Source organism: Mastigoproctus giganteus, chromosome 9 (assembly GCF_048544385.1).
Source record: "Mastigoproctus giganteus isolate SK-2022 chromosome 9, ASM4854438v1, whole genome shotgun sequence".
In the NCBI taxonomy this organism is placed as follows: domain Eukaryota; kingdom Metazoa; phylum Arthropoda; class Arachnida; order Uropygi; family Thelyphonidae; genus Mastigoproctus; species Mastigoproctus giganteus.
This window is the reverse complement of record NC_143583.1, coordinates 30,581,271-30,607,338: the sequence shown is the minus strand read 5'-3', so window position 1 is coordinate 30,607,338 and position 26,068 is coordinate 30,581,271. Positions and strand designations below refer to the sequence as shown.

The 26,068-nt window shown below is 37.5% G+C and overlaps 1 protein-coding gene across 5 annotated transcripts in view; it reads right to left on the bottom strand.

Moving 5' to 3' along the window:
- Window positions 1-26,068, bottom strand: part of LOC150080131 (uncharacterized) — a 660,399-nt gene that overhangs the window by 542,209 nt on the left and 92,122 nt on the right. For all 5 annotated transcript variants that reach the window (XM_090382143.1, XM_090382148.1, XM_090382147.1 and 2 more), the window contains exons 5-6: window positions 19,514-20,350; window positions 1,816-1,989 (exon numbers count right to left, since the gene is read on the bottom strand). In XM_090382143.1, the coding sequence (XP_090238269.1) occupies window positions 1,816-1,989; window positions 19,514-20,350 (1,011 nt within the window). The remainder of the gene's footprint in view (window positions 1-1,815; window positions 1,990-19,513; window positions 20,351-26,068) is intronic.

The following is a 26,068-nucleotide window of genomic DNA, read 5'->3' as shown; positions in this document are numbered from 1 at the left end:
AAGTGACTAACTAAAAAAAAAACATAATAATAATAAAATAAACAAATAAATAAATAAAAATAATAAAGAAGAAATCACAGTGACAACATGATTAGACAACCTAATCCAGCACAGGCATTTGACAACCTGATCAAGACAACAAGACTACCATGCAAGGGCTCAGAGAAATGACTGCAGCACGTTGCTGCCACCTAGCCATATGGTGATCTGGGCTGGTAACCTTGACCAGCCTGCTTTCACTCCTATTCCTTGGCGGCGGGGATGAGGGGTGGTGGGGAGAAGATGGCTAGCTGTCTTCTTCTCCTCTTCTTGCCATCCCCTTTCCCTCTGGTGGGGCATGCCCCACTGACTGCAGGGGCCATCTACCCTATCCGCCCCTTACTTTTCTTTCTTCCCCCCAGCCTTCAGTCTCCCTACCCTTCTCTTTGACTATACACCGCGAAAGCCCCAAGCATCCAAATTTAAATTAGCACCAAAATTATTGCCCGCCCCATTAGGCCTCTAGAACTTGTCATTTTAGCGTACAACCCCATGGTAATTTCGGGGAACAAACCCCACAGACTATCTTGTAATAGCGATTTTGCAATTATGCCACCGCGATTATCTTTTATTTATTATTTTTTTATAGGACCCAGCCGCTGAAATCCCAGGAAATTAGGCGGCGGGACCTATCAGAGTATAATAAATTTCAAAGTACACCTGGCCAGCCTCCTTATTGGCATAGTACGGACAACGTCGGGTCCATCAGGGGCTCGACGGCCAATAGGCCAGAAGAACAATGGGCACAACATACTACACAACACATGATCCACACACTTTTAAATCTCTGGTCTTGACAGAGTACTGTCCCTCAATACAGCGAACACTCATGGAGATGGGAGAAATTCCTGGTGCCGTTTGACGCTCAACATACTTTATACTTTGTATATCTGACGAATCTCTATTTTGCTTGCAGCAAAGTGTACATTTCCATTTTGATTTCCTAATTTGTGCAGCCTGTTTTAAATCTCTTATGCCACTACAAAAATTACAAAAAAGAAGCTGGCATGATGCTGTACATTTAATCAGGCAGTCAGAAAGTTTTTCGCAGCTCGAGCAGGATTGCATATTTTTCGACAGCATTGTATCAAAACTGCACTATACAACCGTGGTAGAAGTCTGGCAAGTTGCGGGCAAAGTAAAAACAAAAAAGTACTTACTGACCAAGGAAAGATCCTTCGGGCTAGGATTAAGTCAGGTGGCTAGAGGCTGACCATGTACTTAACACAGTAGGTGGGCTTCAACTAGTAGAAGAGTGTGGCTGTAGTCTAACACTGTGCTCATAACGGCAAACTATGATGTCCGGTTTACGAATAGCAATACTGTCAGGAACTTCCGAAATTACTGAACAAATCAGAACCAATTCAATAAATCTGCATCACAAACTGTGAATATTAATCTAAGTCCCTCAATGAGAATTGAGATGGTTACACTGCTTTAATAACCTAAAACAATTGAAATTAGTGGAGCATGTAAATCACCCAATCCAAATAATCACGTGCATCAAATAATGAATTACCCCTGAATACATAGAATATGTGCATAACATCTTCAAATAACTGGAATTTTCAAAAATCTAGCATGTGCTGAGTCCTGAAGCTACTGGATTTATGAACCTTTTTTTTTTTTTTTTTAAACACAGTCATTTTAAACAGTGAACAAACATGCCTTGAGACAAAATACATTTTCACAAAATTATAGTTTAATTACAGAAAAGGGCTTAATGTTTTAGTTCATTATTTTAACAATGTTAAAGAAATAGCTCATTATGAATACCTCATCATGTGAATGCAACTTATGTCCAACAGTAGAATCTACAGTACAATGCATTCCTGGATCTATATGTGCAGCTGGCACCAAATCAACGCTAGAAGATACAAAACTGTGAACTACAGAATGAGAGGGGGTGTGAGTGACAGGCTGGACACCTGAAGAAAAATGGTGCACATTCTAAAAAAAAAAATAAAATAATAATAAATAAAATAAAGTAAAATAATTTTCAGACAGCATATTTTTTAAGATAAAAACTATACTAATTCAATCATCAATGATATTCTGCCAATGTTATACTACACACTAAAATAAAAGAATTAAAAAATTCGTTAAGAAGAATCTCATTTAGACATTGATATCCTTTATTTGTATTCACAGAGCAGAAGGCTGTTCTCAAATGCTAACTATAAACTGATATAATAACTCAGCTTCCCAAAAGTGAGAGATTGAAGTCCTTTAACACCTAGTAGAAAAACAAAGATTTTTCCCTTATCTGTATGAGAAACATTTTGACTAACAGGGTAAAGAAAATTTGAAAATTTTAATTCTTTGGTTTAACTTTAAGGAAATTAAGTAACAAATACCAGTAGTTCTCAAAATGGGACCTGTGAATTCCCCTGGTAGGTGCAAAGAAATTCATGAAAGTATAGTGGGAATAACTGATAACAATAATGTTTCTTATTCTAAGGCAAAGAACTGAAATGCAATTTATGTTTTTAAATACTGTATTATTAATACAGTGTATTAAAATATTAAATATAAAAAAAAATTCTTACAGAGGAGCACTTAAGCATTTCTTAAGTTTTAAAACAGTTTTAACAAACCAGCTGCAAGATACATGCATGAAGAATCTTGCTTCTTGTCTTTGGTGCACTGCCTACTCGGGCCACGGCGTGCTGGTTCTTTGGTACTCTAGTTCGTGTGGTTTTGTTGTGTTTTATGTTTTTACTAGTATGTGTGCACGCACACATGCATTGCACATAGCATGCGTGTGCTTACAGGCTAGTTTATATGTCATACAGACTCGGTTCTCCTTCTACCTTGCTAGCTGTGACTGGAAGTGGGTATATATAACAGTACTACCAAAGTAAGAATATATCAAGGAGCTAGGTATACCTTGTTGGAGGGGGGCGGGATGGTTCATTTGAACCATAAAATAAATTACAGCAAATTAATTAATGCTATTAATAGGGTTACAGGAAAGGCAAGGTGCTATTCTGCTTCTATGTAGCTAACCATCCCATATCAAGTAAAAATAAAAGTAAGATTAAGAACAGAAAAGGGAAGGACCAAAGCAATACTCACCTTCAGTGAGGTGAGCATGTGGCTCCTCAACCAAAGAGACACGTGCCCACACTTTCAAAGAATAAGCACTACTGAAATACTATCAAAAGAAACTATAAATAATAGTATGTAATAATAGTATTTAATACTATAAAAATACTATAAAATAACACAAAAATACCATAAAAAGAAACAGAACCCACAAGCACTATCTATTCAAGGGACATTTGTGAACTCCGAGAAGGGGGTTGTATTTCAATCACTGATTGCCATACCAATCAAATATCAGTGGATGTCCCAATATGCCCCAGATATTATGAGAAATAATGATTCATTATTTCTCTTAATATGTGGGGCATATCGGGACTCCCACTGATATTTGGCTGGGATAGTGATCAGTGATCAAAATATAACCCCCACTTTTTTCGGAAGTCATAAAAGCTACGGTCCCTTGATGAAAAGATAATGTTTATGGGGCTTTTGTTTCTTTCTTTGTGGTGTTTTTGTGTTTTTATTTTAATAGTACTTGTTCTTTGTGAGTTAGTTAGTTAGTTAGTTATTTGGTTTTTAGGAGCATTAGCAACTAAGGCCATATTGCTCCGGGATATGTGGTGGTCATTCCCTGACCTTTCCACATCCTCGTATTTGGTGGTGACGGGCTCGAACCCCGGTCTAATCAAGAAGCATGTGCTATGCACTGCTGCTCCTTCCCACCTGGCTACGGAGGCGCCTTCTTTGTGAGTGTGGGCATGTGTCTCTTTGGGAGCAGAATAGCACCTTGCCTTACCTATAACCCCATTAACTTAAAAATATACACAGTTTCAATAATATCTGCTTCTGCCTAGTCTTCTAAGTCCAGTCCCACCTAAGTTTCAACTAATGGATTCTTTGACCACCATTCACTCCGTTTATCATTATCATGCACTCAATCATTCCTTCTGCTTAAAAGGCAATAAGGTCAAGCATGTTCCTGCTCTGATATTTCTTGTCATAAACTTTATAATCAGAAATCTCCTCTTATTGATCTCTGCTAGCACAAAATCTCTTGGTTTCACATCTCGCAGGTGAAAAATCCATTTGTTGCAGGTGAAAAATCTGTTACTAGAGCAGTATTAGCTTGAAAACACAAAATAAATGAAAACAATTAAAATATCAATTGAATGCAATTAAAAAACAAACAAAAAAATTAAGACATTTAATGCAAATTTTGAAAAACGATTTTCCATCCTGAAGCTGACGGAACTTTCTGACCATATGTTGTGATCACAGGAATTTCGATTCCTGTGATCAAAGCAGCAGCAAAGGATACAAAAGTTTATATATATATGAGATAGAAGTAATAAATCTAGAATATTGAAAAGATAGAAGTATTGAAAAGTGCAAAGATGGAAGTGTAAATTACACAAAATGCCAACTTCCATTCATGTGATCATAAGGTTGAAAAGCTCTGTCGGCTTCAGGAAGGAAAATAGTTTATCAAAAATTGCTTTAACTTCTTTTAATTTGTTTTTTAATTGTATTCAATTAAAATTTTTTTAATTTTTAATTTTTTTATTTATTTTTTACTGTAAATCATTTTGCATTAATGTTATATTCGTTTTAATTTCTGGAGAGTAGCATACAGAAGTGTTCTACGAATCATATTGAGGTAAATTTCTCTTATTCTTCTATGAATATTGAAATCAATGTAGAACGTATTGAGCATCATATCTCTGGTTTATACTAACAAAATGTTTGTTGTTTGTTATATGGTTTTTAGGAGCATTAGCAACTAAGGCCATATTGCTCCAGGGATATGCGGTGGTCATTCCCTGATCTTTCCACATCCTCCATATTTGGTGGTCACGGGCTTGCACCTCGGTCTAATCAAGAAGCGTGTGCTATGCACTGCTGCTCCTGCCCACCTGGCTACGGAGGCACCACTCACAAAATAGAGAAAAAATAAATAAATAAATATAAATATATATATATATATATATATATATATTGTGCATAAATTTTATTTGATTTGTGGTTTTTATTTATGGCAGAAGGCATTTCAGTCATTAAGGCCTGACTATCTGCCTAGCAACTGGTATGCTAGCAGGGGTCAGTTGGCCTAATGTTACATGTTGAATTTAAATTTAAATTGCTAAAAGAATTATTACAAGACAATAACAGGTTAGTAGAAATAGTAATAATAAGCTAAAGTTAGGAGAAATTAAGGTAATTTAAGGAAAAATTAGGGAACAAAATTACATTCTTTCACATGGTAATATTTCCGCTACTTCCTCAGGGGCTTTGGGCGGACAGATAGCCAATATTAAATGAATGTCTCGTGCATATTAGTATTAGCATAGGCACACGATGAAAGAAAGCAAGCTTATATAGCATCAGCCAAAAAAAAATAAAATAAAATAAACCTTTTCATTTTACCCACTCACTCCAATTGTTTGTCTAGTTCTGCCTTGAATCTATTTAAGCTATCAACTTCTACAATGACAGGTGGAAGTTTGTTCCAGCAATCAACCACCCGCTAGCTAAAGAAAAATTTCCGCACATCTATCCTGCAGCTGTCTTTCCTCAATTTGAATTTATGTCCTCTCAGGCAATTATTCTGAGCAAGAGGTTTGTTTGTTGTTTGGTTTTTAGAAGCATTAGCAACTAAGGCCATATTGTCCGTGATATGCGGTGGTCATTCCTTGACCTTTCCGCATCCTCCGTATTTGGTGGTGATGGGCTCGAATCCCAGTCTAATCAAGAAGCGTGTACTACGCACTGCTGCTCCTTCCCACCTGGCTACGGAGGCGCCCTCTGAGCAAGAGGAAGAATCCCATTAGCACTGAGTATGCTCAAACCATTCAAGGCTTTATACACCTCAATCAGATCATCTCGCAGGTACCTAGTCTCTAGACACTGTAATTTGCCTTTCTTAAGCCTTTCTTCATAAAACTTAAGCCTTATGGTGCAAGAAAGCCTGAGGCTTATACTGCACCAGGCAAAAAAAAAAAAAAAAAATCTGAATTACCCTGAGTGAGTGAGAGAGAGAGAGAGAGAAGTCGAAGGGAATCACCAAGAAAGAGAAGAATGATGAAATCCAGCTCAAGGCCCTGGGTGTGCCAAGCCCAAACTCCCCAGATGTGAGCCCCTTTCTTCGTAAGAGCAACACTGTTCCATTCACTAATCTTGTTGTCCTTCTCTGTACATAATATACGTAATAAGGATAAAAATGGGGTGAAAAGTTAAGTGATAATAGAGAGATAAAAATAAAAATAATATGACAGTTGCAATTGAGCACACAAAGCAGCAGCAAAGGATACAAAAGTTTATATATAAAGTGCAAAGATGGAGGCATAAATTATACAAAATACCAAAACAAATAGAAGGCGAGCAGAAATTGGAGATACTGAAGGTGTGAGAAAGAGAAAGAATGTGAATATCTTATCTGATATAATGAATTAAACAAAACTGAATTGGAAAGCCAATTAGAGATACAGGAACTGTAAAGCAAAAATGATTAGGTTAATATAGGAAATAATAGCAAGCATCAGATAAGGGTGGGATACTTTGGTTAAAAGTCCAAGAAAGGTGGAGAAAAATTACAAAGTTAAAATCTGATGCTAGCTAAAAATAAATAGATACATAATCAGGTACACCTGATTACACAGGTAAATGCTGACATATAATCAGGTACACCTGTGTACACCTGATTATGTATCAATATTTATTTTTAGCTAGCATCAGATTTTAACTTTGTAATTTTTCTCCACCTTTCTTGGACTTTTAACCAAAGTATCCCACCCTTATCTGATGCTTGCTATTATTTCATATATTAACCTAATCATTTTTGCTTTACAGTTCCCGTATCTCTAATTGGCTTTCCAATTCAACCTATAATTTTGTTTGACACAATATAATAGCATAGCTTAATTTAATTTATTATAATTTTGTTTAATTCATTATATCATATAAGATACCCACATTCTTTCTCTCTTTCTCACATTCAATATCTCCAATTCCTGCTATCCTTCTCCTATTAGTTTTGGTATTTTGTCCAATTTACGCTTCCATCTTTGCACTTTTCAATAGATACAGATACTTCTACCTCACACACACACACACACATATATATATATATATATGAGGTAGAAGGTTATATATATATAAATATTAGGTAGAAGGTTATAATACACTGTTGTTCAAAAAGAAAGTGCATTGGCCCTTAAAATTGTAATTGTCGTCCGAATAATGTAAGTATATGGCAATATTTCTTACAGATTGCATCAGATAAGATTGACACGTGTAGTTGATGATGCAATATTGCATCAGCTGTTTCTTTCAGGTATATAAGCACACTCTGCAAGAGTTGCAGTCATTCCTTGCTTGTGTCAGGATGGCGAGTTACATGCAGTTGACGCCACGAAGAAAGAGTGCTATTGTTGTTTTACGTGAGGAAGGATATTCTTCCCGTCATGTTGTAATCAGTCGACAGTGAGTAGATTTCTTTCCAAACTTCTGTTTGGAAAGAAATCTATTGGTTCTGTTGATAGGAAAAAAGGAACTGGGTGCAAACGAGTCTCTATGCCAAAACAGGACAGCGTTTTGAAGGTGCTTATGCCTTAAAAACCATAAAGCTTCTTCATCTGAGCTGAAAAGAGAATGAGAAGAACATACAGGAGTGGTAGCAAGTGCAGTAACAGTCAGAAGATGCCTCTCCAAAAATGGACTTGTAGCCTGTCATCCTAAGAAGAAGCCTCTCCTCACACAAAAAATTAAAAACACCTAATTAATTTGGTGTAAGGAGCATGTCAAATGGACCACCAAGCAGTGGAAGTCAGTTATTTTCTCAGATGAGAAGAAATTCAACCTGCATGGCTCTGATGGGAGACAAACGATTTGCCATAGACGTGGTGAAGAATACCATCCAGACTGTATGGTGTCTACAGTGAACCTCTCTACCAGCCAAATGATATGGGGATGCATTTCATATCGCGGAGTAGGTCACCTGCAATTTATAAAAGGTTCAGTAAATGCCAATGGATACCTGGCTATATTTGAATGCAAATTGCTCCCAACCACTAAAGACCATTTCAACCTGCCAAGTAACTGCATCTTCTAGGACAACTCTGCTCCTTGTCATCAGGCGAAAAGTGTAAGTAGGCACCTCTGTAGTTAGTTTAGTTTCAATTCTGCATTAGAAGTTCAACAATAATGTGTTTACATTTGTTGCAGGTGAAAAAATGGTTGGAAGAACGGTCCATCACAACTGTTGGCTGGCCAGGAAACAGTCCGGACCTGGATCTTATAGAGAACTGTTGGCATCGTGTGGAATCTGCAGTTGCCAGAGAGAAACCAAAGACCCTTGGTAAACTTGAGGAAGCTATAATTCCACAAAAATCTCCTATAGGATTTAGATTCATCACCACACAAGACTTTAGAACTACTTCTGAAACCCATCCTAAACACATTACCAAATAGCAGAATTATTTATAACAACCAGTCCGTAATAGAAGTATTAAAAGCCAATAACATCACCAGTATATCAATATATGATTTTAGTCTCTTCACCAGCATAGACCTACCAAACTTAAAAATAGTCCTTGACAAACTGTACAATAACTACAGTCACATGATAAACTGCAAACCAGTATTTTGGAACAGCTTAACCACCCACTGCATTGCAAACAACTATATTACTGATGGAAGAACCATCTACCTACAGACCAAAGGTATACACACCAATGAGTAGTCCAGCCAGCTGTGTCCTGGCTAACCTTTATCTGTACTATGCTGAAACTGCATTACCAACTGAACTATCAATGTTCAGATACATTGACGACTTATTGGTAATAAATTGTATCAACTTCATACAACAGTTTGCCAACATTTATCCTCCAGAACTGATTCTGGAAAAAAACCAATGACAACAACCATACAGCAAATTACCTAGATCTGAATATATTAAGGGCTCAAAAACATCCATCAACATCTACAATAAAAGAGACTCCTTCAATTTCAATGTTGTCAACTATACGCACTGGCACTCTAATATCTCGAAAAAAAGTACAAGCAAATGTTATTCTTTCACAATGCATCAGAATAGTTAACATATGTAACAGTAATTGGCTGATAAAGTATAATATAATAATCCTATATAACAAGCTACTGGACAATCAGTTTCCGATAGCCTACCTTCACACTACTACTTCAACAAAGCATTCCAAATCTTAAAATATAAGAATATAATTAACCAACCCCCTAGATATGACAAATATATTAGCATAATGACATTCTCTACATCCAGGCTGTGTAAATAATGTATAGGAAATACATACCCCTTAATTAACCTTTTTGGTGTCTCACAGTCTAGAAAACCTGTGCCCACCAATTGGTTATCATGAGAGTATTTTTTCACTATTTTTAGTGTCATTATATGTAATTATATTTTCAACATGAATGGTAATAAAACCTAAATGGTAATATAATGGTCTACCTCCACCATTATTAACATTATTGACTTAAACACATGAGACACAGTCCCAGAAATTATGTTCAGGGTCCTACTATAGGAACGGGCTAGCGACCCCAGACTATCCAAGCACTACTAATTCCGCTCATCCTCACACTCTTTTTTACTGTTCTGAATCCTTATCTTTTATTTCTTGTGCACGATTAGGTTTCGAAAGCAATATCAAGATGATATTTTACTGCTATACGTACTGACTTCGCCTTATACAAAATTCAGCATCTTTTTTGCACTATTTTGTACGCTACACCTTCTCCCCTATCCTGCGATGAGTGGCCTCATTGTGTTTAATCCCTCCATCAACCCCGTACATCTTAAAAAATTAATAAATCCAATGACTGAGGTCGCTTCTACATTCCATATAGTCATTGAAACAAGCATGTAGCATTCTTTCTCTCGCTGCAGTACACCGGACGACCATTCCCACTTCTCCGGCTTGCGAAATCAGTAAGTACGATTCCTGACTACCTGCTCCATCTTGTAATTTCAATTTTCGATGATTTTTAGTAATTTTTTACTACCTATATTTCTTATTATCTATCATTTCTCCGCCTCTGTCGGGACAGCCATGATATATAAGTTAGCATCACGATTAACCTGGCTTCAGAACGCAATAAGCAAAAAACATGGTATCTTTTTACCACATGCTACATATATTTCATGTTAGAAACAGAGGCTTTACTTTTTTGCTGCATACTGATTGATTTTGACAGCTGGCCCTCGTTAATGACATTGAAATCATCTTAAGTACAGCACTAAGTACTTATAGTATAACATTTTTGACTTTTTTGTGTTGCAGGTTCGAATTGTGTTATTTTATGACTGCCTTTCCAAGTTATCTAACCTGTTGGTTGATTACACAACTTGCTGTTTTCTCTCCACACTAAAAGCACAACCTCCTATCTTTTATTTATTTCTAGTTGGTGCCTTCTACTCTACATAGTAGTAACCCAGGTTACTACATAGTAGTAACCTGGGTTACTACTATGTAGAGTAGAAGGTCTATATTACTCTTATTACAACTACCTATTACTTCTATTCTATATATATATATATAACTCCTTTCTAAGTGACTTTTACTTTCCCAAAACTTATAGCACAGGTTTTCTCAATTTTTGGCCTCTACATGAGACATCAAATTGTGATGATGAACTGACATGATCCTCACAACTTGTTAATTTGCATACTAGAATACCAAACAATCCTAATGATACATCTACCACTCTTGATCTTTTCCTTGTGATGCTAAGATTCATTTTGTTTGGTATAACAACAATGCCAAATGGGACAATATACAAGATTTCTATTCCTCATTTCTAGTTGAGCTACTGCTTTAACTTTCCTCATCTTAATGGTTTACTCAGATTGTATCACCACTGGGATAAAGGAACCCAACTTTTTTAAAAAGCACGATTTAAAAAAAAGACATCAAATTGTGGTATGATGAACTGACATGATCCTCACAACTTGTTAATTTGCATACTAGAATATCAAACAATCCTGACGATACATCTAGCACTCTTGATCTTTTCCTTGTGATGCTAAGATTCATTTTGTTGGCATAACAACAATGCCAAAAAATGCCAAATGGAACAATATACAAGATTTCTATTCCTCATTTCCAGTTGAGCTACTGCTTTAAATTTCCTCATCTTAATGGTTTACTCAGATTGTATCACCACTGGGATAAAGGAACCCAACTTTTTTAAAAAGCACGACTTAAAAAAAAATGTGACGTGGCTCTCAAGATAACAAAATATAACAGAAATGGCTTGCATCAAGCTTATCACCTTCCTTTTTTACTACACAGTAAAGCTTGCAACACTTATAAACAATTTATTAATAAATCCAAATTCAATTTTGAAATGCCCAGAAACAGAAACTTTCTCTTGTTCATACAGGTGAGCAGTCTGGTCTCTTACCAATGACATTGCCCTCAACTTCCATCCAAACTTCCACACGTGTATATTCTGATCATTCTATACCATTTTTATCTAAAGATAAAGCTAATTTATTAGCAACTTGCTACTCCTCTAACTTTTCACTGATGATCTTACTTTGCCAATTGAAAGAGATTAGAAGAATGCTGAAAATTCTTGACATTGTGAAATCTAAAAGTCCTGGTTGCATTTTTATTTCTAATACACTGCCATTACTAAAGACCATACTTTGCTCTGAACTAGCCAAGAGCACTTCCCAGGTAATTTTTTTCTGGTATTTCTATTAAAAATTTTTGGATGAGTTTATTGAACAGGGTGAAAATACAATGTAAAGATGTTAGAAATATCTTGCATACAATTTCAACTGACTGACAGATTAAAACCTGTACTCCAGAATTAATCCTTGTTCAGTGTTGCCTTTTTTTAAAATCTATTATTTCATGTTTCTGCTTCTGCATGGAATTTTTTATATGTCCAGCCAATTCCTAAAAAAGGCGGCAAAAATTATTCCAAATTAGCATTATCTTAACTCCTTTCCAAAGTAATGAATAAATTCTTCAACTCTTACACTATTTTCGGACCTTCGATCTGATCAACAGTCATTAATATGAATTCTGTGAATGCTAATACAATGGTGACATCTTGACTTATGTTACTCAGAAAATTCCATGGAAAAGTGTGTAAACTTTTACAACACTAGCTCCCAACATTTCTAAGACTTTCAATTGTTTTTGGCATAAAATCCTTCTTTAGGAAGCATCCATATTATGGTATATTTTACTCAAAATCCCTCAGCAATCAAAGGATATGTGGAAAAACACTTAAGTAACTATAAGGGGTGCATCAGTGCTGTTAAAAGCAATAAAGTAAAAAACTTAATTTGCCTATACCAGAGGTTCCCAAACTTTTTTACCTTTAGCCACTTAATATTTTTTTATAAATTTCACGTGATTCCAAGCTCCAAAACACGTGAAAATGAACAGATCTGACATAAAATTTAGCTAGGAATATGCATATTTTTATAAATTAATATATACTTCAATACATTTAATCTCAACAAAATAAAATAGGAAAAATAGAAATAGATAAAAAACGTTTTGTACTCGGATTAGTGGGATGATTTGTACATATTTTGTAAAAAACAAGTACTTCATAAAAACAACAAGTGTGCCCCAGGGAGGTGCAACCCACATTTTGAGAATCTCTGGTCGATACAGTAATGCCAAAAATATTCAAGCAAATTAAATGAACTTGAGCTTTTGATCAGGTCAAGTAATGCTGTTGTGGTTACGCTTACTGAGATGTGGTGCCACTCAGAGATATCAGATGAAAGATTTCATTTCAGTGAATACTGTGTTAAGGAGGGTAGGGAAGGAGGAGTGGGGAGTGATGCTTCTGATCCAAATCACCTGAAGGAAGGCAATGAGAATCTTCCCTGAGTCAGATCAAAGTAATACTGAGTCAGTGAAATTACTCAATCTCTGAAATGTGATGTGAAATGATTTGCTGTAAAGGGAAGATGATAGTACAGGTATATTATTAGTATTGGCATATAATGCAAGGAAGCCATAGGCTTTTTCTGCACCAGCAAAAAATAAATAAAGAAAGAAAGAAATAAAAAACAGATAAGAAAATACAAAGAAATTTGGCACTTCCCTCCACACATAGATGTGGGAAGTGCTAATTTTCCAGTTCACCTTTGAATTCATTAAAACTGTCAGCCTCAACTATCTGTGGATGCAGCTTGTTCCAATAATCAATGATTCGCTGGCTAAAAGAAAAAATCTCTACTGGATATTGTTCAATAAATCACTGATAGGACACCATGGAGTTTCCTGGGCACCTGTTTACATTGCTCAGAAAACTTCATATCATAATTCCCAGATTTCTTTCCTCCTCTAATGTTTTTAATTCAACCCCACCAAGTGTATAAGATCTTGCATTTTGCTGCATTAAAACTTAGCTGCCACTTTTCTCACCAATCTTGAAGACTGTTCAATTCATCCTGAAGGAATGCTGCTTGGGATTGATCATTAATGACTCTTCAAATGTTTATGTCATCTGCAAATTTTGACATCATGTTTTTTTATCCCTTGATTGATGTTGCTTATGAAAATCAGAAACAACAGTGGCCCAAGAATCGTTCCTTAGGGAACCCCACTTCTGACGTTAAAACAATCTAAAGAATGTTCATTAATCACAATCCTCTGCCTTCTGCCCTTCATCCACCCTCCAATCTATCTCAGAATCTTTACAGAAATCCCCACATGTTCTAGCTTATATAGTAACCACTCATGAGGGACTGAGAAAAATGCCTTTCTAAAATCCAAATAAACTATGTTGAAATTGTTCTCTAGATCCAACTTGTGAGTAACTATGCCAAAGTAGATTACCAGGTTAGTTAAACATGATTTTCCCTTAACAAAACCATGTCAAGTGTCTTTCAGCATGTCGTCTCCATCTAAATGCCCCTGGATTGCACTCTTTAATCATTGCTTTTAAAATTTTCTCTACCACTGAAGTCACATTAACTGGTCTGTAATTACTTCAGTCTTAGAACCACCTTTATATATTAAAGGTACTTCTTTACGACACTTCTCCAATTCAAAGGAATCTCTCCCGAGTCCAATGATGCCCTCATAGGCAACCTCAATGGTTCGACACACTCTCCTGCTGCCGCACTCAAAATTACTCAGTAAATGCAATCAACTCCAGGAGCCTTACTTGCCTTTAGGCTTGAAAGGTTTTCTAATAAACAGCCATGTGCAATTTTGAAATCACTAATTTCATATAGCTTGACCTCCCCGCACTGCCTCTCGTCGGCACGAGGCACATTTCTTCAGTAAAGACTGATGCAAAATACCTATTCAATTTATCAGCAACATCTGCTGGGTTATCTAAGACTTTTCCCACACCCTTTACACAAGGATCTGAACTGATTCATTTTCTTCTTCTTTGTACTCACTTACATGAAAAATTCTTTGTTCCCATTCTTTGCTCTCTTAGCCAGAGCTTTCTCATAAACAGCCTTGTCCTCTCTAACCTTATATACGGTACTATTGCAGCTCAACTTGTAGATGTTGCAGGCGTTAGTAGGTTTTGTTGCTCTGTAATTTTCCCATGCTATCTTTTTTCTGCTCTATTAGGATAGCCAGCTCCATATTTATCCATCTCAGCATTCTCCTCATGTTATATCTGTTTAATGATATATAGTGTGATTATTGCTTTAAAGTAATTACCTTATACTCTGAGGAGTACAACAAAAACCTCTTAAGGCAATTTCAATGGGCTAGCAAGTATGACTGTCCTATTACAGGTGACTTCAATCTACTTCTTAGAGATTGGATTACATGGAATTGAAATACACTATTCTTGTATTAGATTTTTAAACAAACTGGATGATTATCCCAGTATGTTTAATGCATACAAGAGGCTTTAATATCCTAGATCTAGTTCTCACTAAGGAGCATAACTATATCAAAAACTTGACAGTAGAAAAACCAATAGCAGAAAGTGACCACAATACTATAAAATGGATTACATCTAAAGAAACCTATATAGTCAAAGGTAAAGGTGAGAAATTGAATTTCAAGAGAAGGGTTCTATAACAGAGTGAGATATTTCTTGGAGTTGATTAAGTGAAGTGACTACTGTATGGAGTCAGATACAAATATGCTATGAGGAATGTTCAGAGGATTTATCCTCAAAGCTACAAACATATTTATATCAGTGGAATTTAAATGTTTATAAAATTTAAACGTATTTAAATTCCATAAATGTAATATGCCTAAATAGATGACACATGAGGTTGAATTTGATTGAGCAAAAAAGAATGGTTGGGATTAAAAAGGAAAATGACAGACAATCATAATCTGGTTTGTATGAGAATTATAAGAGACTATGTAACAAAGCCACTGATGGGGTAAGATGGGCAAAAACTGATTACGAGAAAGAACTAGAAAAGTGAGCTAAAAACAGGATAAGAAGCTCTTTGCATAAGTAAATACAAGAAAGAAAAGAGCATATTTAACAGGTCCCTTAAATAGTTGCAGTGGAAAGTCCATGGAAGCTCAGCAGAAATGGCAGATGAGTTGGTAGGAACTTTTCATTGATATTTACAGTTGAAAACAAACTCGAAAATCTAGGGAACATTAAGGTAGTAGACTGCTGTAAAAGTAAGTGATATGTCTCTGACAAACATTTGTTAGAAAATGTTACTGAGGTTATAAACGATGGCAAGGCCCCATAGGAAGATAGTATATATATTCTGTTGTAATTAAAAAGGCTGCATATAAGTGTATCAAGACAATGGGAATGTTAATGAGAGTGTCATTTAACTCCATGAAGATTCCCTTGGACTGGAGAAGTGCTACTGTGCCCCCAATTCACAAAGGTGATGCCAAAGAGGAGGTAGGAAACTAAGTCAGTCAGTCAGTCTGACTTCTTGGTAGGAAGATCAAAAAGTCTATAGTTAAGGATGCCATTCAGTACCATCTTAACAAGAAAATGTATCTTGAATAGATCACAGCATAGGGTTCATTAAGTGGACGTCATGCCTGACCAATCTGGTAAATTATTATTATGTTATTACGCATATAATTTTTACATTATATATCTAGACTTTAGTAAAACTTTTAATACAGTCTCTCATGAAACACTGCTATATAAACTGAAAAGCTAGTTACTGTTAAAATTCTATGCTGGATTGCAGGCTGCCTAAAAGATTAGAGACAGAGGGCTGTCATAAATGGTCAGTCTTCAGGGTACATCAGTATAATGAGGTAAGGTGTCAAAGTTGGCTGATGAGTTGAAGATGAGAAGAGGGGGTTAACAATCAGAACTGGGCCATACTGCTTCAAAAAGACTTGGATTGGTTACGTATATGGTCCAAAAAAATGGCAGCTAAAGTTTAAAGCTTACTGATGTTATACATTTGGGGAATGGAAATCCTGGAGTCACTTACACCGATGAGCCAAAACATTATGACCAGTGAGTTGTTATGCAAATCAAAGTAACTGCAGGTGAACTACAGCACATGAATGAGTCAGGCCACAGTATAAAAAACAACTGATACTGAGCTCTGTTAATCAGTGTTACTCTTGTTCTTCAGATGGCAAAGGCAGCAGACTTAAGTGAGTTTGACAAAGACCATTTATAATTGTAATGGCCAGACGACTGTGTCAGATCATATCCGAAACAGCATGGTGGGGTGCTCACAGTCAGCCACGGTTAGTACCTACTGAAAGTGTCCCAAGGAGGGGGAACCCACAAACCGTCAGCAAAGTGTTGGACGACCATGGCTCATCGATGTTCGAGGTAAGCAAAGGCTCTCCTGGATGGTACGTGGCAACAGAAGGGCAACTGGCCGGTAATTGGAATGCTGGTGATGAAAGTAATGTGTCACAACACACAGTACATTGAACCCTGCTGAAAATGGGGCTGCATAGGCACAGGCTGCTCTGAGTGCCCATGCTAACCACGGTTCACTGGCGACAGCACCTACAATGGGCATGCGATCATCGAAACTGGACCTTGAGTCATCTGATCCGATGAATCACGTTACCTGTTGCACCATGTGGATGGCTGGGTATGTGCGCATCGTTTACCTGGGGAAGTGATGCCACCTGGATACACTGTGCGACGAAAACAAGCCAGTGGCAGCAGTGTCGTGCTTTGGGCAATGCTCTGCTGGAATACCCTGGATCCAGTCATCCATGTGCCAGGCACTCTGACGTCTATCACTTACCTAAACATCATTGCTGACCAGGTGCACCCTTTCATGACTATGGTCTTGCCCTCTGGCGGTGTCGTCTTTCAGCAGAATAATGCAGCATGCCACACTGCCAGGATTGTTCAAGACTGGTTCGTGGAATATGAGGAAGACTTCCAAGTATTGCCCTGGCCTCCAAATTCACCAGACATCAATCCCATCGAGCATCTGTGGTTTGTGTTGGAACAGGAACTCCGATCTGTGGCATCTGAATCATGGACCTTACAGGAGTTAAAGGATCTGCTGGTTACATGTTAGTACCAAATACCACAAGACACATTCAGATATCTTGTAGCATCCATGCCTTGTTGGGTACAAGCTGTTTTGGCTGCACGTGGAGACCCAACATCATATTAGGTAGGTGGTCGTGTTTTGGCTCATCGGTGTATAAGGTAGGGGGTGAAGAGCTAAAAGTCATTGAAGACAAAAGAGACTTATGTTTTATTAATCCATCAGACATGAAATTTTCCATGCATTGTAAACAGGTGATAAGGAGGGCACACAGTGTACTGTCTATGATTTATAGCTCTTCTACTAATAGGAAGGACTTCACCATTCCCCCCTTTCGAGTCAAGGGTCAGACCACATTTAGAATATTGTATTAAGGTCCGGAGACCCCCCATCTAAAAAAAGGCAGAACTTCTAGAGAGGATTCAAAGAAGGGCAACCAGATTGGTGATAAGTGCAAAGCATTGTACATATCACGAACATCTTATAAGGTGTGGACTAAAAATGTCTGATGGCTAAACATCCAAAGGGACCTATGATATATAAGGCACTTAAGAGATTGAGTAAAATGAATGAGAAAAGTCTGTTCTCCCTCTTGAGTGAGATGAGGGAGAAAAGACCTCCTCAGGGAATAACAGAAGAATAGACCTCATGAAGCTTATGTATGGTGGTTTGGGCTCAAAAATTGTATAAGCTGTCTCCCAATGTATCAGAAGCAATGAGTCTAAATTTAAAGCCAAACTGGATCATTACCTTGTGAGAATGGGAACAATGTGGACATTCTGTTTTATTTGAATGTTTATTATTATTATTTTATTTATTTATTTTTAGCTGATGTAGAAAATTTCACTTCCTTGAATCATTCAGCCTTACCAATACTAATGACAAAGTCATACAGCTGGACATAATATAAGCACAGTTTAGTAAAGCTTCTGATATAGTCTCCTCACGTGAAATTATTGGATAAAGTGGGGAAAAACAGGGATTACAGGGAAGTTCCAGTGGAATATAAGATCTTGTAGTGTAACAGACATCCCTACTGTCTGGTAGAATACTACCATAAAATAGGCCACTGGAATAAATTACTTCATGAGGTGGCCATGAGTTTTGTGGAGTTTAAATTTTAACTGGATAGTCACTTTTTTGGTGATGAAAAAGGTATGAATGATTAGCAAGGTGGGTTTTTTTTTTTTTTTTGTAGATACAGAAATGTCTGCAATTCAAATACTAAATATTAACCTTTTCTGTTTAAAATTGCCATAAAAAGCAGAGGAGAGGTTACATTTTGAATCCTTGGCATGGATAGCACTAAGCATTTGAAGAAACCTAGTTCCAATTTGACCATTTATTTCCATCAGAATATTTGTCAGCTGCTGTACTGAAGTCAGCAGTGTCACCATGAAAGTTAGCAGTACTGCTAACTTTCATGGTTAGGCCATAAATTTACCATATTTCCTACATTAGTAAAAACCTTTATTTCAGAACACTAGTTAATAAATAAATGAATATGAGAAATACTTCTTGGAAACTATTCTTCTCAGAAATATTTCTTCATGAGAATAATAACAAACTAATGAAATTTAATTACAAAAAAATAAACCCTGATGCGTATAGTTTTTCACTATTAAAAATGATATGAGAGAGAGAGAGAGAAAGAATTAAGAATTTTTTTATTTATTTGTAAAGCTTTTATTTTAAGATATGCTTTTCATTCCATATGTGCATTCCAAATTTCAAAAGATATTCCAAACGAGATAGGAAAATTAATTGCACTCTATGAGTGCAGTTAATTTTCCATACGGGTTTTTGGAATAAAGCTACTTAGAAATACTTTTTTTAAATTAATAGCATAAAATATGAAAAGGATAGGAAGAAGCTAATACAATTAATTCATTTATATTAAAAAATAAAACAAAATAACATTACTAAAGTCATTGTTAAAATCTAATATATATTTTAAATTAAACCACCAACCTCCATTATATCCTCAGGACTATCCCTAGTGCTGGAAACAAGTGCAACACCCCTGTCAATAGCATAAACATCAATAGGCAAACTTTGAACACCAGATGTAGGTACTGATGTGGAGTGTTCACTATACACTGATATGGTTTGATTGTCTGTAAGTGGTCCAGCACTGGAAGCTATCACGTAGGGTGATGAAACTCTCTCATTAATGCTCTCAATAAGTTGATGCTGCTGTCTGAGATCTGAAACTAATGATGCTGAAGTAGTAGGGGCTTCAAGTTCTGCTGCATATTTTTGAGCCAGCATATGTTTATGATTAATTGGAAATGATGATGTGATGTGATTTATAGTTGATGAAGATGATGAACTAGGAATAATAGAATGCAGAATGTCCCTCTGAGTCAAAACTGGTGACAAAAGACTATGTGCGATAGTAGCAACTGATCCATCGGTGGTTAAAAACTGGGACTGGTCAGCAGCCAAAATTGTACGCTGAGAAAGTGCTTGACTAGATATTATTGGTCGTTGTAATCCTGCATTTTCAAGAGCCAAAGTGTCAGCATGTGAGGTAGCCATAAAAGCAGCAATGCCACTTCGGTCCAAAACAATGGGTAAACCTAAACCTGCAACACTTTGCTGTGCTACAGATACTGCATGCTGCAATGTTAATGTATCCATAGTAACTCGTTCCAGAGATGATTCTGGTGTTGTAACATGGGCAATATGAGTAACATGAGAAGAATCTGCAGGTTCACCTAATCCCAGAACGTTGGTATCTGATGTCGGTGGTGATGATGCAGAAGTAGCAGAAACTTCAGGTGAAGAATTACGTGATGATATATGCTAGTAGAGAGAAAAAATGCATATGTTCATGATCTAAATAGAAACACATTATGATAAGTTAATTAACAAGAAAATTGCATACACATATTATTTAATCATACTATAAATATTGTAACACAAATAAGTTGTGCCAAATATGCAGATATGAACAAGCTATGATTTGGCAATGATAGCTCATAATTCCCCAGCTGACACAAAGGTCATACAGTCAAAGATCTATATAATGACCCCCCCCCCCGAGGAGAATGAGAAAACGGTCATTATATTGGAAAGGCGTTGTACTGATTGTTCATAAAATAGCATTAGGTTAATGAGAAATTGGCCAGGACGAACCACATAGGAGTTAAAATGTGTGGGACATTAAAAAGAGGGTCGCTATAAAGAGCTTTGACTGTATCAACAGGTTTCCACAAAACAACCAGTTGATATTTTTCCATTGAATAGTGAATAGTGATGATTTTCGTCCAGCAAAACAGAATATCTGTTTTGTTGGACAAAAAACCAGAGTTACCGGGAGAAAAAAACCATGCTACCCTCACCCGACTAACTCAGCCACATTGTGTAAAAGACCCATAAAAATTCCTCTCTTCATCGATGGGATTCGAACTCAGGTGTTTTCCAGCCGGTGTGGGGAGAAGGGCAATTCTATCAACTGTGCATCACTGTCATTGAGCTGCATAAAGTTAGGAATCATCTATATGTGCCTTGGAGATATTTTTAAAACATTGTAGCTAAAGAATATTAGTCACTGCATAGAGGCCTCCAGGCCTGTATGCAGCACTCAATGCGTAGCCTGACCACTGTCTATACAATGGGATAATCAACTCCTTAAACCTGCAAGAAAAATTTCTGTATATCATTGACAAATTTTGAGAGTCTGCTGACGAGGCTAGTAGGGGTCAGACGTGTTCAAAGCCGCTAAGTGGATTTTTCTTATTTATTGATTTGAAATTATTGTTTTTCTAAAACTTTTGATTTAAATTTAGTAGTATAGCATTATTTTGTGATTTTCTGATTAATTTGGTGTATTTATTCTTTACTCGGCCTTGCAATTGCATAAAAGTATCGGTAAGGGTATCCACGTGTTACAAGTCGCAACTCCGCTGAACGAGAAGTTTTTTAGCCATATTCAGCCGCTTATTGAATATTTCTTACATCAAATTATTTTTTGTAAGTGGCTTATAGACCTAGTAAGGATCGTTAGTTTATTCTGAATTGAGACAGCGAGATTTGAGGGTTAATTAATACTTAAGTGTCCATAGATTACCGTTCGTAACTTCCCGCCTTTGTCTTTGTCATACGATTGTTATATATCAAACCTAGATAGCGTTAATATAGTATAGGTTATAATATTTTCGGTGATCGGTAAAATCTATTAAACTTGTTGAACTTCGTTGGCATTTAAATTGTACTTTTAACTAAATACATATACCGACTTAGATTACAAACGTAACATAATTAATTAATACATAACTGATACGGAAGTTATATAAAGGGAACTCGGAGATAATTAATACTTGACACTAAAAAATATATATCCCGTTATAAGTGTGTTGGGAGATAAGTTAGGGTTATAAACTGAAATTGAAATTTTATTTAAATTAAAAGAAATCATGACTCAGATCAGAGCAGCAAAATAAAAGGCTCAAGCTAATGGAAGTGCTGTGGCTCAGAGGAGAACTGAGGGTGGGCAGTTGCCTTCTGAATCACAGCCTTCTAAAATGCACAGCTTGCATGATGTTTGTGGAGCATTCAGGTACGGGACATGATACTGCCATGGGGGGAGGGTGTCTTTGTGTGTGTGCACGCGAGCAAGGAGTGTATCGAAATCAGCGTTTTTATGGGCCTATATGAGAGCTTGAAGGACAGGGTGGATGCCCTCGAAGGATTACAAGTGAGGGGCCCATCAAGCTCTCAGCTGGCCACACCAATGCCAGAGCTTGCACTTGGTCATCGTGCTACACAGCGGCAACCCGCAAGGCAGAATGCGCTGGTCCCAAAGGAACTAGTAGTTGTTGGTGACTCTATTGTCAGGGAAACGGGAAACATGCTTTGTAAAAAGGATAGGTGGAACAGGATCAGGGTATGTCTGCCAGGGGCAAAGGTTGATGACGTTGTAGAGTGGATACCATCTTTTAAGGGCACAAAAGGTGATATAGTTGTACACGTTGGCACTAATAATATTAAGAGTAGGAGACCGGCGGAATTACTTAACAAGTACAGGTCACTGATGGAAAAAAGCCGTGAATTAGGGTTGAATTTGAAAGTGTCTGCAATTCTGCCTAGACACGATAGGAGGGAGTATATGATGAGAGCCCTGTCGATCAATTCAGCCCTGGAGAGACTGTGCAGGGCTCAAGGGGTAGAATTTTTTTTCAGCCTGGTCTGTACTTGTTAACAGGAGAGACTGCTTCTACAGGGATGGGATACACTTAAATAGAAAGGGTGCAAGAATGTTTGCTGATGCTATCGAGGCAGTGTTAGGTGGGTCTGCTAGGCAGTGTTAGGTGGGTTGGAAAACTGCTAGACTGGGGGGATACAAAGACTAATAGATTAACAGTAGCCACTGGCAGAGGAGAAAGTGATTCTTGCACTGCTTCTATTGGAATGAGCAGCAGCCTGGAAAATAAGATGCAGGATATTTCAGAGACTACTGGGAATCATGGAGGTACAAGTGAACACATGGGTTGTGTTAGGGTGGTTAAGAGGAAGAGCAGGTGCATGTATACTTGCGTGTACACCAATGCTAGGAGTTTAGTAAATAAATTTGATGAATTTGAGGTATTCCTCAAAACATCAAAGGCAGATATTGTTGGGATATCAGAGACGTGGTGTCACACAGATATAAGCAATGCAGAACTGGAAATTGGGGAGTACAACGTCTACAGAAAGGATAGACTGGATAGGAAGGGAGGAGGGGTTATGCTATTAGTTAAGAAATACATAAAATCCAAGGAAGTGAAGCTAGTGGACATCGCTGGACAGTGCAGTGTCGAGTCAGTTTGGTGTGACATAAGCATTGGAAGATCAAAATTGAGAGTAGGAGTGTGCTATAGGCCTAATGACTCTGATGAGTACAATAAGAAACTGTACAGGGAAATAGAGTGGGCCAGTAAATCAGAGAGTCTTATAATGGGAGATTTTAATTTCCCAGATATTGACTGGAATTTGGGGGCCGGTCACTCACACACTAGGAAGGCTTTTGTGGATTTATTGGATGACTGTTTTCTACATCGGCATGTTCGGGAGGCAACTAGAGGGAGTAATACTGTTGATCTGATTATCAGTAGTGATTCTTCATGCATTAAGAATCTGCAGATAAAGGAAACACTAGGTGGCAGTGATCACAGTGTGCTGAAGTGGAATTTAATCAAAGAGGTAACTACAATCAGGGGTAAAGGGAAGGGTTATTGCTTTCGTAAAGGCGACTACGATGGACTGAGACAGTATTTAAATTCTATACAGTGGGACCAACTGTTGATGTTACCAACAGCAAATGCAAAATGGGAAGCATTCAAAGAACTTATCTTGGAAGCTACTAGGCTTTACATAGCAACTAAGAAATATTGTTCAAGGTTTAGGCCTAAATGGATGTCAGATGAACTGATGAGGCATATGGCAGAGAAGAAACATGCATGGGATACATACAAATTAACAAGACACAGAAGCCTATGATAGATACAAGTTGATCTGTAACCAAGTTACAAAGGAGGTTAGGCAGGCGAAGGCAGATTATGAGAAATCTTTGGCAAGGGATGCAAAGAAAAACAGCAAAGAGTTCTTTACTTATATAAACTCTAGAAGGAAGGGGATGAATCAGATTGGTCCACTTGATATCGATGAGTCAACTGTTGATGATCCTGCTCAGGTAGCTAACAAACTAAATGAATATTTTGCATCAACATTCACACATGAGGAGTTATTTAGCGAGGGGAAAGCCAGAGGTGTATTCAACTCTAGCAGTAAGCTACAGAATCTTGTAATAACTGAGAGTAAAGTGGAGGAGAAATTGTTGAAGATAAATACAAGAAAGGCACCTGGGGTGGATGGGATCTATCCAGTTATATTAAAGGAGGCAGCAGAGGAAGTAAGCAAACCCTTAGCCATAATTGTGAGAGCTTCCTTGGACTCAGGGGAGGTACCCACAGACTGGAGATGTGCAAATGTGACCCCAATTCACAAAGGAGGATCAAAGGCTGACACAAGTAATTATAGACCTGTGAGTTTAACATCTGTTCCAGGAAAATTAATGGAGGCAATAGTTAAAGAAACACTGCAGGATCATTTAGACAAGACTTCCATTATAGCTCGGACACAGCATGGTTTTGTTAAGGGGAAGTCTTGCCTGACCAATTTGATTGGATACTATGATGCAGTCACAAAAGAACTGGATGCAGGGAATAGCTTTGATATTATATACTTGGATCTTAGTAGGGCTTTTGATACTGTTGCACATGGAAGACTGCTGCACAAATTGGAGCAGTGTGACATTGGAGGCAAATAGCTGCTGTGGATAAAGGGGTGGCTGAGGGGGAGAAGACAGAGAGTGGTAATCAACGGACACTGCTCGTCGTGGACTAATGTTGTTAGTGGAGTCCCGCAGGGCTCAGTGTTAGGTCCATTATTGTTTTCTGTATTCATAAATGATAATGATGATGGCATATCAAGCTTAATGTCGAAGTTTGCAGACGATACAAAGGTAGGCAGGGTTGTCAAGGACACTACTGACACTATGCTGCTGCAACAGGATCTGGAAAGGTTGAGCAGATGGGCTGAGAGGTGGCAAATGAAGTTTAACATTGACAAATGTAAAGTACTACACATGGGAAACAGCAACCCCAGAGCAACGTATCAACTCTGTGGTACTACACTGACAGTGGTAGAGAATGAAAGGGACCTGGGGGTGGTTGTGCAGGCAGATATGAAGTTCTCTGAGCAGTGGAGACGGGCTGCAAGAGTAGCTCATGGTGTATTGTCAATGATATATAGGAATTTTTCTAGCAGGGATAAGGAGGTGATTATTCTCTTGTATAAGGCAATGGTCAGGCCACACCTAGAGTACTGTATACAGGTCTGGAGGCCTCATTTCAAGAAGGATGTAGAGCTGCTGGAACGAGTACAGAGAAGGGCAACAAGATTAGTGAATGGAACAAAGGGGTGCTCTTACGAAGAAAGGCTTAAGTTTTGCAAATTACAGTGTCTGGAGACTAGGCACCAGTGAGGTGATCTGATAGAGGTGTATAAAGCCTTGAATGGTTTGAGCATGCTCAATGCTGATGGGATTCTTCCTCTCGCTCAGAATAATCACCTGAGAGGGCATAAATTCAAATTGAGGAAAGACAGATGTAGGATTGACGTGCGGAAATTTGCCTTTAGCCAGCGGGTGAGTGGTTGGTGGAACAGACTTCCATCCCTTGTCGTGGAAGTTGATAGCCTAAATAAGTTTAAGGCTCAGCTGGACAGGTATTTTGAACAAACAGAGGGATGAAGTGGAAGTGTTTTTTTTTTTTTTTTTTTGGCTGATGCTGCATAAGCTTGCTTTCTTGCATCAAATGCCTCTACTAATACTAATGCTAATGCTAAAATCCCATGAGCTGTTCTGGAGCATGTTTGCACTGCTCAGAGAACTTCATATCTGACTGCACAATTACCCACAGGTCTTTTTCAATTTCCCCTACACTGAATGTAGTACCACACAGCTGGTATGTTACCATGGGA